This window comes from Sapajus apella, unplaced genomic scaffold (assembly GCF_009761245.1).
Source record: "Sapajus apella isolate SASKATOON/1434 unplaced genomic scaffold, GSC_monkey_1.0 scaffold48, whole genome shotgun sequence".
NCBI classification, from domain to species: Eukaryota; Metazoa; Chordata; class Mammalia; order Primates; family Cebidae; genus Sapajus; species Sapajus apella.
The window spans coordinates 2745233-2757214 of record NW_022436988.1 but is presented as its reverse complement, the minus strand read 5'-3'; the positions used below and the strand labels follow the sequence as shown (position 1 = coordinate 2757214).

Here is an 11982-nt window from a genome sequence, read left to right as displayed (position 1 = left end):
TTTTTTTTTTTTTTTTTTTTTAGAGACAGAGTCTTACTCTGTTGCCCAGGCTGGAGTGCAGTGGTGCGATCTCGGCTCACTGCAACCTCCGCCTCTCAGGTTCAAGTGATTCTCCTGCCTCAGCCTCCCGAGCAGCTGACATTACAGGTGCTCATCACCACACCCCGCAAATTTTTTGTATTTTTAGTAGAAATGGGGGATTTCACCATGTTGGCCAAGCTGGTCTTGAACTCCTGACCTCCAGTGATCCACCTGCCTCGGCCCCTCAAAGTGCTGGGATTACAGGAGTGAGCCACCTCACCTGGTCAATTTTAATTTTTTTTGAGATGGAGCCTCACTCTTGCCCAGGCTGGAGTGCAGCGGCGAGATCTCGGGGAAGCCCTGTTTTAGAGTCAGCCTGTGCTGGGAGTGCGTCTCCCCTGACCGCACCCAAATGCATCAATGTGCCATTTCAAGGTGCTGCTTGCTCCCAGGTCTGGGACGAGGTGCCCTCAGCCGTGTGGTGGGTTGGTGGCCTGGGGCCAGCGTCAGGGACCAGGCTGAGCAGCTGGAGCCGAGCTGTGGCCTGGGGAGATGTTATGGGTCAGGAGATGGGGGGATGGGGGCTGGGGGCTGGGGGCTTCCTGTGCTTTGTGAACTCAGAGCTTGGGTTTCCTCTGAATTTAAAAAGGTGGAGAAAATCGGAATTTCTGCCCCGGGTTCTGGAAGGAAGCGTGGCCATGTGTGATAGTGAAGGGCTTGCAGTGTCAGCCTGGCCTCCTGTCCGGCTGCAGCCTCTAAGCGCCCAGGCGGGTGTCCTGCAGCCTCCTCCTGGGGCCACACAGGGACTGTCTGTCAGCCGAGGGGCTCGTGAAGTGGCAGCGATGGGACCCTGTGGTGCTTCCTCGTCCCCTCGATGCCAGTTGCTGAGGAGAGGCTGGGTTAGCCCCTGGGAGGGCTGCACCTCTGTGTGTGCAGGTCTTCCTGGGTATGGGGGTGAAGGCTCACACCTGCTGCCTGGCGGTTCGGGGCCTCGTCACACACCACCAGGTTTCAGGGGATCTGCAAATCAGTTTCCTGAGGTGACCCGATCAGCACGCACCCTGAGCACTGTCCCCTGGGAGGCAGGGGCCCGATCCCTGTGGGGGTCCCAGGGTCCCGGCAGCCTCTTCCCACCAGCTGCGGTCCTGGTTTCTAAGGTGGGGATCGTGCCCTTGAACCTGGATGTGCCTTCGAGCCTGGCTGTGCCTGCTGAGGGCGCGGGGTGAGCTTCTGCTCAGTTTTCAGTCTCATCCTTCTCATTTCAAATTTTTCGTGTACGAAATCTTTTCATAGAGGTGCGTAAAACGTGGAAAGCCTGTGTGTGCTTTCTAATGCTCAAAACCAGGCTGGGCACGGTGGCTCACGCCTGTAATCCCGCACTTTGGGAGGCCAAGATGGGAGGATTGCTTGCGCCTAGGAGTTGGAGACCAGCCTGAGCAACATAGTGAGACTCTGTCTTTACAAAACACTTTTTAAAAACCAGCTGGGCATGGTGGTTAATGCCTGTAATCCCAGGACTTTGGAAGGCCGAGGTGGGCAGATCACTTGAGCCCAAGAGTTCAAACTCAGCTTGGGTAACATGATGGAAGCCCGTTTCTCCCAAAAACAAACAAAAAATTAGCTGGGTACAGTGGTGCTCACCTGTAGTCTCAGCTTCTCGGGAGGCTGAGGTGGGAGGATCACTTGAGCCCAGGAGGTCGAGGCTGCAGTGAGCCGTGATCGCACCACTGCACCCCAGTCTGGGTGATAGAGGAAGACCTTGTCTCAAAAAATGAAAATAAAAAAAATACAAATCCGTCTCAGCGGGTGTTCAGTAAGCAGTGAGCCCGTGCGAGGTCTCAGCCTGGCCGTGACCGTGCTAAGTGTGGCCAGTGCTTCAAGGCCACTTGCCCCTGACCCTGCCCACCCCCCACTCTTGCTTCTTAATTTCATTCTTCCCAAGAACTTGCAGATTTAACAGATGCTAGGTATTGTGGTCGAGCCAAGCTTGATGTAGCTGAGAAATGGAAGAGAAAGCTGGGGGAACACGGGGTAGAGTAAGTCTAAGAAGTAAAGTGAGTGTCTCTCTTTCTGTTTAGAGCAAAAAGAAGAAAAGGAAGAAGAAAAATAATCTAAATGACTTCGCTTCCTCAGAGCTGGCTTCCTTGCACCCGTCACCTGCCAGCCCCTGTCATCTGACTTTGTGTTCAAACTTGGGGACTCAGGACACAGCCCTGCCCCACAGCCAAGCCCAGCAGAGTGGCCAGACTGGCCAGCCCAGCCAGCCCCCAGGCACAGGCACCATGCCACTGGAGGGCGATGGCTCCTATGTGCCCACCGAGCTTGGTGACAGCCCCCTGCAGGCTCAGGCTTCAGGAGAGGCAGGAGCGGCCACAGGAGGCGGGGCTCAGAGCAGCCCCCAGCCTCAGGAGCACATGGAAGGGGAGGACCAGGGCATCTCCATCTCCTCTGGGGGCAGAGGCCTGTCCAAGGAGGGGGCCAGTCCCCCCACCTCTGCTGGTGAAGGCCATTCTGGGACTGAAGATGCCACCCAGGAGCTCCTGTTGCCTGAGTCCAAAGTGGGCAGCTCTCAGCCCAGGACAGAACCGCAGACCACCAGGCGGCAGACAGGGGCCCCAGCCTCTGGGGTGAGTCATCCAGGAGGGATGGCCGGGGGTGGCACCGAGCCCTTGGCACCTGGGCTCTGCTGCGAGGTGCTGGTGTCGCTTCTCTGCCAGGGAGGGCATCCTCTGGGCTCCGCTCCCTGGGTGGGAGTGGGATGGCTGCCCCTCCACCAGGGTGCCGGCCCACCCCATCCCTGCTTGTGGCAGACGACTGAAACCATTGAGTCGGAGTCGCCCTGGCCCATTTTGTCACCTTGGCTCTGGTATTTGGGGTCTTTCAGGAAGGTGATGCTGCAGCGGAGCCAGCCAATGCGGTCGAAGGGGCTGGAAAGACGCAGATGACCAAACAGCTGCCAGCAACCACTCCTGCTTCCGAAACCCGCTGCCAGGTCCGCGTCTCCTTCCTGCCTGCCGGCTCCAGGAGGCCCTTGTCCTGCCCACAGCTGCCCATCTTTCATTTAATTATTCAGTGGATATTTAAGTGCCAGGGATACAGCCATGATCCAGACAAAGCCCTGGCTTTCAGGGTGCTCACATTCTAGAGGAGAGAGAGGCAGGAAACTGAATTTGGCAGTGAGAAGGTGTGGGGGTGGGGGGTAAGGGCACTGGGGTGGGACCCCAGGGAACGTGGCCCCTGAGGGAACGTGACTCCCACGGCCTCCGTGGCCAGGTAAGGCCTCCCTGAGGAGGTGGTGAGGGGTGAGCCATGGAGGTGCCTGGGATGTGTCGCAGACAATGCGAAGGTCATGTGCAGATGCCCTGGGGTAGTGTGGGGCAGGCCTGCTCCCAAAGCAACAGGGATGCCACTGCCCTCAGGAGGAGTTGGGAAAGAAGAAGCCACCAACGAGGATGGAGAGCGGGGCCCCTGGGGGCTGCGGTAAGTGCCCCAGCGGCACTGGAAGTTCCCGAGCAGGGAAGGGTCATGGCCATTCTGTTTGCTGTGAGAAGCATCTGCGGTAGGGGTCTGTGTGGAGGCTGGGCTGGGTGCAGTGGCTCATGCCTATAATCCCAGTACTTTGGGAGGCTGAGGCGGGCGGATCGCCTGAGATCAGGAGTTTGAGACCAGCCTGGCCAACATGGTGAAACCCTGTCTCTACTAAAAATACAAAATTACCCGGGCATAGTGGCGTGTGTCTGTAATCCCAGTTACGTGGGAGGCTGAGGCAGGAGAATCGATTGAGTCTGGGAGGTGGAGGTTGCAGTGAGTTGAGATCGCACCACTGCACTCCAGTCTGGGCAACAAAAAAAAAAGACTGTGTCAAAAAAAAAAAAAAAAAGGAAGAACATGTGGAAGCTGGCCGTGAAGGTCAGGGTCTGGTTCCTTGTTTCAGGAAGCGGAGACCAAGAGCAAGGATGAGAAGACTGCTGCTGGAGAAAAGGTCGGTAAAAATGAGCGAGGGGAGCCTGAAGACCCCAAGAAGCAGGAGGGGAAGAGCAGAAGTGCAGTTGCCGGGAAAAAGGAGGAGCGAAAAAACCAGAAAGCGGGTGTCCAGGAAGTGAAGCCGAGGTAGGGGTGCCCCTCAGGAGACCCTGCCTGAGAGCCCGGGCATACCCCTCCTTGCTCAGCTCCCAGGGCACACCCAGGCTACCCTTCCAGTCACCTGCTTTGGCAGGTTCAACTTTGGGGGAAAGGGAACTGCATAGGAGGTGGGCTCGACTGGGCACCTGTGCCAGTTCCATGCTTCCTAATGCCTGTGGGGCCCTGGAGTCAGCGTGGGCCTTTGGGAACCCAGGAGAGGGGCTATTCTGGCCCAGATGCCTGCTGGTGCCTCCCAGCACTTCAGAGATGGGCAGGGACTGGCCACCTCTTCTTCCTCCATTTTGGAGGCAGGGAAGAGAGGATCACATAGTGGGCAGTGTGTCTGAGACGTGGACATGCTTGCATTTTTGTTAGGGTGTGACAATGCACATTACGAACACAAGGACCATGTGTGTGTGCATTTGCGTGTGTGCATTTGTGTGTGCATGTGTGTATGTGCACGTGTGTGTGCGTGTGTGTGCACATGTGCACATGTGCATTTGTATGCACGTGCATGTCTGCATGTGGTGTGTGCACATGTGCATTTGTGTGCGTGTATGTGCATGCGTATGTGCAAGTGTGTGTGTGTGTACATGTGTGTGCATGTACATGTGTGCGTGCATGCGTGTGTCCATGTATGTGTGCATACATGCAAGCGTGTGCATGTGCATGCATGTGTGCATGTGTGACCATGCGTGGTCATGCGTGTGTGTATGTATGTGTGGACATGCATGTATGCACGTGCATGTGTGCGTGTGTGGGCGTGCATGTGTGCACGTGTGTGTGCACATGCATGTGTGTGCATGTGCGTATGTGCATGCGTGTGTGTGTGTTTATGTATGTGTGCACGTGCTTGGATGCACATGGCGGGTGAACAGATCTCACAGGAATCAGGTTTCCGTTTTGGCTTTCCACCAGCACGCTGAGCCCAGGTGGAGGAGTCACTGTGTACTTTCACGCCATCATCTCTAAACATTTCTCATTCAATTCTGACCACCATAAAGTCTTCATCAGAGGGGGAAAAGAACTTGGGGAGCCAGAATGGAACAGGAATGTCTGTGAGCTGCACTGCACCAGGTGAGTGTGTCCGCAGGCTTGGAAGGAATCCCTCCGGGAAGGTGTAGGGTGCCCAGTCTGTGACATGTATTTGTAAAAAGTCTTTTTCTTTTTTGAGACATAGATTCACCCTGTCGCCCAGGCTGGAGTGCAGCGGTGCGATCTCGGCTCACTGCAACCTCCGCCTCCCAAGTTCAAGCGATTTTCCTGCCTCAGCCTCCTGAGTAGCTGGGACTGCAGGCACATGCCACCACGCCTGGCTAATTTTTATATTTTTAGTAGAAACGGAGTTTCACCATTTTGGCCAAGTTGGTCTCAAACTCCTGACCTCAGGTGATCCACCTGCCTCGGCCTCCCTAAGTGCTGGGATTATAGGTGTGAGCCACTGCACCCAGCCTTTAAATAATTTTTAGCAAGTAAGTTGATGACACTCCTCAGCTTCTGGAAGATGAATATTTGAGACAGCTCTTCCTGCCCATACATTTCTGTGTCATATTTCATCACGGACTTTTTCTTCTTTAAGTATTCTTTCTTTCTTTATTATAAATTTCTTCTTTCTTTTTAGACAGGGGATCTTGTTCTGTTGCCCAGGCTGGAGTACATGGTGCAATCATGACTCACTGCAGCCTCAATCTCCTGGGCCACCGTGCCCAGCTTTGTTTTTCCGAGACAGGGTCTTGCTCTGTCACCCAGGCTGGAGTGCAGTGGTGGGATCATAGCTCAATGCAGCCTTGACCTCCTGGACTCAAGCAGTCCTCCCTTCTCAGCCTCCCATGGTGTTGGGATTTCAGGCATGGGCCACTGAACCTAGCCTTGCCATAGTTTTTTTTTTCTTGTTCTAGAAGCCTTCTCTTGGTCAGCATCAGTTTATAGCTTTGCATGCCATGTTGTGTTTGAGAAGAACTGAAATTTCCAGCATAGGAATGTTGGGTAACCCACTGTTTCCTGTTCATTCCCAGAGACTTACATCATGATGGCGTTCTTGTTGAAGGCAGTGCTGTCGTTTCCAAGAAGCACCTGGATAAACATATTCCTTATAAGTATGTCATTTGTAAGGACGAGGGCTCTACTGAGTACGAGTTCATCTACAAGGCCCCGCAGAAGGACAGGGAGTACGTCAACCGTTGTCTCTACGTAAAATCTTCCCTTCTGTCGGGCTCAGGAGGTAAGTCATGGCAGCAGGCTCTGCTCACCCCTCTGGACTGCAGGTGCCAGGCCTGTGGGACTGGACGCGTCTCTCTGGAGAGCGCAGATTTTGCCTGGGGTGAGGTCCTCTTTGCTCTGCATAGGCCCCGCCCCAGCCATGAGGTTCAGTGGCACTGACTTTGGGTAGTGTCTCTGGTTGGTTAAAGACGTGTTGGCCTCTCTTTTGAGCTCCTTGTGACTTACCCACTCACTTGCAGGAGGAAACATGGAAAGGATTCTTTGTTTGAGACAGAGTCTCGCTCTGCCGTTCAGGCTGGAGTGCAGTGGTGTGATCTCTGCTCACTGCGACCTCTGCCTCCCAGGGTCAAGCAATTCTCCTGCCACAGCCTCCCGAGTAGCTGGGACTACAGAAGCCTGCTACGACACCTTGCTTATTTTTCTATTTTTCATAGAGACGGGCTTTCACCATGTTGGTCAGGCTGGTCTCGAACTCCTGACCTCAGGTGATCCACCCGCCTCGGCCTCCCAAAGTGCTGGAATCACAGGCATGAGCCACGGCGCCCGGCCGGTCTGCAGGGATTTGATGGTCTGAGGTACACTCTTGTTCTGTCTGTCCCTCTTAGACTGGCATCAGTACGATGACATAGTTTGTATGAGGCCTACTGGGAAATTTTGGAAATTACTGAACCACATCACAAACGGGAAGAAGAAGGACGTGGTGAAGGGGAAGCAGATTGCCTCCGCGGTCATGCTGGACAGCATCTTCAGCATCCTGCAGGCCTGGGACACCATCAATCTGAACAGCTTCTTCACCCAGTTCCAGCAGTTTTACTTTGTCATGCGAGAGCCTATGATTTATGAAGGAGGTCCACAGCCGTGGACCGCTTTGCAGTATGGGGAGAAAGAGGTATCAGGCTTGCCACCCGCTGCTCTGCCTTCTGGGCAGGGGCCTCACCTGACCTGCTAGTGGCCAGATGACTGCTTGACTCTGGGCCAGGATGCAGATGGGAGTGTGTGGAACTTTCTGACCTTTTATCCTGCCACTGCCTCTCAGGATTTCTCTGCCATCCCCCTTTTCCTACTTTTCCTGGGTGTAATCTGAGCCCTGCCCCAGCACCTGTCCTGAGTCCTCCCCTGGCCTTGGAGAGGGAGTGGGAGGAACGTGGGACCCTCCCTCACCGCACCTCCCCCAACACGGCGGTGCAGCCTGGAGCTGTTTGTGAGGTGAAGCTGAGCCCTGCTGAGCCTCAGGGGCCCTGCCTGAGCCCTCAGGCCAGGGTGTTGGCTGCACCACGGCTGCTCCTCGGGCTCCTGCAGGTGCGGTGGGGGCACGGATGGGGCCTGCGGGCTCCGCTGTGGTGCTGCGGCAGGTCTGGACAGCTCCGGTGACTTCATGCATCTTCCTTTCCTCCCACCATCAGGTGAAGGAAGACCTGTGGAACTATCTGAAAAAGCAGATGGCACCATTTCTGGACAGAAGTGGGGACCATTTGCCTGGAGACTGCCCAGTGAGGAGCAAATTGAAAATGGGCCTGATTGTCCTTTTTATCGTGGAAAAATTGGATTTTTCCTTACCAGAAGACGAGCTGGACACCGTGTGTCACCTCCTGGCCTCAGACGCCAGCTCGCCGGCTGAGCTTCATGATGACCTAAGCCACATCCTTGAGACAGCTCAGGGGTATCGTTTTTATTTTTTGTCAAAATGTTTTTATAGCTATTTTAATATTTTCTCTGATTGCAAAAATAAGTGCTTGACTAGATTGGCTGAAAGCAGGCGGGGAAGAAATAAAGCCCCCGATTTTACTCACTGCGCTCACTTCAGCAGCTTCCTGTCTTATTTGTAATTTTATGATATTCTGTCTTCTTGGAATATCCTGCCTTTTCTGTTGTTGTTGTTCAGACGGCGTCTCACTCTGTGGCCCAGGCTGGAGTGCAGTGGCGCGATCTCGGCTCACTGCTGCTTCCGCCTCTCAGGTTCAGGCAGTTCTGCTTCAGCCCCCTCAGCAGCAGGGACTACAGGCGCACGCCACCACCCCCGACTAATTTTTGTATTCTTAGTAGAGATGGGTTTTTGCTGTTTTGGCCAGGCTGGTCTTGAACTCCTGACCTCAAGTGATCTGCCTGCCTCGGCCTCCCTAAGTGCTGGGATTGCAGGCGTGAGCCACCGCGCCGGGTCTGAATACCCTGCTTTTTAAAGCTTCGTGTCATATCACGAACACACTCCGTGTGTGCGTATTTAGGAGGTCGTGGTGCGATGCCGGGCCTGAACACATCGGCTCAAGAACATCTGCAGAAGCACCGTGACGTTCTGTCCGTGCCCCTGCCTGTGCTGTGTCAGTTCAGGAAACACGGTGTGCTGTCCTGGGCATGAAAGGTTTGGTGCTGAGAAGGCAATGGCTTTGACCGGGCGGGAAGACCTGCTCAGAACCCAGCGAGCTCTGATGGGCACAGTCTCCCAGCATTTGCTCTGCGTGTGTTGATTTTTTGTTTGTTTATTTTTTTAAGACAGAGTCTTGCTCTGTCACCCAAGCTGGAGTGCAGTGGCGTGATCTCAGCTCACTGCAACCTCCACCTCTTGGATTTAAACAACTCTTCTGTCTCAGCCTCCCAAGAAGCTGGGACTATAGGTGTGCGCCACCATGCCCAGCTAATTTTTGTATTTTTAGTAGAGATGGGATTTCACCATGTTGGCCAGGCTGGTCTCGAACTCCTAACCCTGTGATCTGCCCACCTTGGCCTCCCAAAGTGCTGGGATTACAGGTGTGAGCCACCACACCCAGCCTACATGCTTTGATTTGAACTCAAGAATGACACTAGGTAGCTTTTCCTGATCAGCACGTGTTATCATGACATCTACCTCTTGGTTTTACACATTTATTTATTTGTTGTTTTAAGATAGGGTCTTACTCTGTGCCCCCAGGCTGGAGTGCAGTGGAGCAATCACGGCTCACTGCAGCCTCACCCTCCCGGGCTCAGGTGGTTCTCTCACTGCAGCCTCCTGAGTAGCCAGGACTACAGAGGCATACCACCACTTCCAGCTAGTTTTTGTATTTATTGTAGGGACGGGGTTTCGCCGTGTTGCCACGGCGGTCTTGACTCCTGAGCTGAAGTGATCCGCCCGCCTTGACCTCCCACGGTGCTGGGATTATAGGCAGGAGCTACGGTGCCTGGCCTGGTTTTACAAATATAAAACACCCGACTATACAGTGCACATTTTGACAGAGGAGGAATGGCGGCAAGGCAGTGTACAAAGTTAGTTCCAGGGTTTCAAATATAAAGACTCGTGAATATATTTTGACTGTGGGAGATTCACAGGTGTTCTGTATAGGCTCACCCCTTACATTTAAAAAGTTGTCTTGGGGTGGGTGTGGTGGTGGCTCACACCTTTGGGAGGCCAGGGCGAGCAGATCACAAGGTCAGGAGATCAAGACCATCCTGGCCAACATGGTGAAACCCTGCCTCTACTAAAAATACACAAATTAGCGGGGTGTGTTGGTGCGCGCCTGTAGTCCCAGCTACTCGGGAGGCAGAAGCTGCAGTGAGCCGAGATTTTGTCACTGCACCCCAGCCTGGACGACAGAGCAAGACTCCATCTCAAAAAAAAAAAAAAAGTTGTTTTGTCCAGGCACAGTGGCTCACACCTGTAATCCCAGCGCTTTGGGAGGCTGAGGCGAGAGGATTGCTTGGGACCAGGAGGTTGGGATCAGCCTGGGAAACAAAAATTAAAATACGAAATTTCTCCGGCCTGCATGGTGAAACCTCATCTCTACTAAACATACAAAGAGTTAACCAGGCGTGGTGGTATGCACCTGTAGTCCCACTTACCCGGGAGGCTGAGACAGGAGAATCGCTTGAACCCTGGAGGCAGAGGTTGCAATGAGCCGAGATCGCGCAATTGCACTCCAGCCTGGGTGACAGAGCGAGACTCAGTCTCAAAAACAAAAAATTGAGCTGGGTGTGGTGGTGCACCTGTAATTTCAGCCCTGGAGAGGCAGAGCTCGCATGCTGGCATTATAGGGGCACCACCGCAGGAGGGCCTCCCGAGCCCAAGCGTTCAAGGTTGCAGTGATCCGCGATCACACCACAGCACTGTCTCGATGACAGCGAGACCCTGTCTCTAAGCAATAAAAATGTTTTTTACAAGCTGCTTTCTATTTAGATTTACCGTTGCCAGATGGCCTGCGTTCAGATCCCAGCCCTGAATGGCAGGACCCTGTGTTGACTGCTTAGCCAGGACCCCTGCACCTGAGATTCCTCCCCTGCCCTGGGAGTTTGTTGCGGGGATTCAGTGAGGGCTTGGCTGGGGCTGAGGGAAGCCATGTGCCCTGTGCTGGTTACTCTGCTCAGGCGCGTTGGGGTGCTCCTCCTGCTCTGTGTGTGTGGTGATTGCTTCCCGTTGGGACGTCAGACCCCCAGGGAGACAACCCCCTGGCCGACAGCTCACTTCGGGATCTTTATTCCCTTCCAGGTGGCGTGAGTGCCTGATGAAACTGTGCCTGAGGTGCGTAGACAGAAGGCTGTGCCTCTGGATGGGCGCCCTGCCTGTCCTACACTGCTGTAAGGAGCCGGCACCACGGCCCAAGGACCCCTGGAGCCAGCCTGAGGACACCTGGGCTGCCCTGGAAGGAATCCCCTTCTCACAGTGGCGGGAGCAAATGCTAGCCCCGTAAGTGGTAGAGTTGTACTTACCCACGTGAATCTGGGAAGAATGACCCCTTGCTGTGTGCCTGGAGTCCCGGCGGGCTCTGCAGTGAATCCATCCCTCATTCTAATGACAGAGCTAACACATGCTCTTCTAACATTTTAAGACATCAAAACTATCAAGAATAGGCTGGGCCCAGTGGTTTACGCCTATAATTCCAGCACTTTGGGAGACCAAGGCGGCTGGATCACCTGCGGTCAGGAGTTCGAGACCAGGCTGGCCAACATGGTGAAACCCCATCTCTACTAAAAAAAAAAATTTAGCCGGGCATGGTGGCACGCGCCTATAACCCCAGCTACTCAGGAGGCTGGGGCGGGAGAATCCCTTGAACCTGGGAGATGGAGGTTGCAGTGTGCTGGGATTGTGCCATCGCACTCCAGCCTGGGTGACAGAGTGAGACTCTGTCTCAAAAAAAAAACAAAACTATCATCAAGGATACAAAATGTGCTGGGTACGGTGGCTCATGCCTGTAATCCCAGCGCTTTGGGAGGCCAAGGCGGGTGGATCACAAGGTCAGGAGATCGAGACCATCCTGGTTAACATGGTAAAACATTGTCTTGACTGAAAATAATAAAAATACAAAAAATTACCTGGGTGTGGTGGCATGCGCCTGCAGTCCCAGCTACTCTGGAGGCTGAGGCAGGAGAATTGCTTAAATCCGGGAGGCGGAGGTTGCAGTGAGCCGAGATCACGCCACTACACTCCAGCCTGGCGACAGAGTGAGACTCAGTCTAAAAAAAATAAAGTAAAAAACAAAAGAATACAAAAATGACCTGTAACCCCAGAGATAGCCGTAGTTAGCATGGCAGCATACATGTTTTTGATTTTTTCCAGATTTGGATTCGTGGATGTTTTATGTACACAGCTACAAATGACATGTTTTTATTTTGGCTTACAATCTGCTTATTCCTCTTAACGGTATACTTTGTGAACAA

General features: G+C 53.8%; 1 protein-coding gene across 3 annotated transcripts in view; it reads left to right on the top strand.

Moving 5' to 3' along the window:
* The window catches only part of RNF213 (ring finger protein 213), a 117441-nt gene that overhangs the window by 23225 nt on the left and 82234 nt on the right, over positions 1–11982 (top strand). For all 3 annotated transcript variants that reach the window (XM_032241418.1, XM_032241417.1, XM_032241419.1), the window contains 8 exons: positions 2100–2648; positions 2906–3013; positions 3956–4131; positions 5062–5220; positions 6159–6364; positions 6969–7252; positions 7767–8023; positions 10814–11011. In XM_032241418.1, coding sequence (XP_032097309.1) covers positions 2100–2648; positions 2906–3013; positions 3956–4131; positions 5062–5220; positions 6159–6364; positions 6969–7252; positions 7767–8023; positions 10814–11011 — 1937 coding nt within the window. The remainder of the gene's footprint in view (positions 1–2099; positions 2649–2905; positions 3014–3955; positions 4132–5061; positions 5221–6158; positions 6365–6968; positions 7253–7766; positions 8024–10813; positions 11012–11982) is intronic.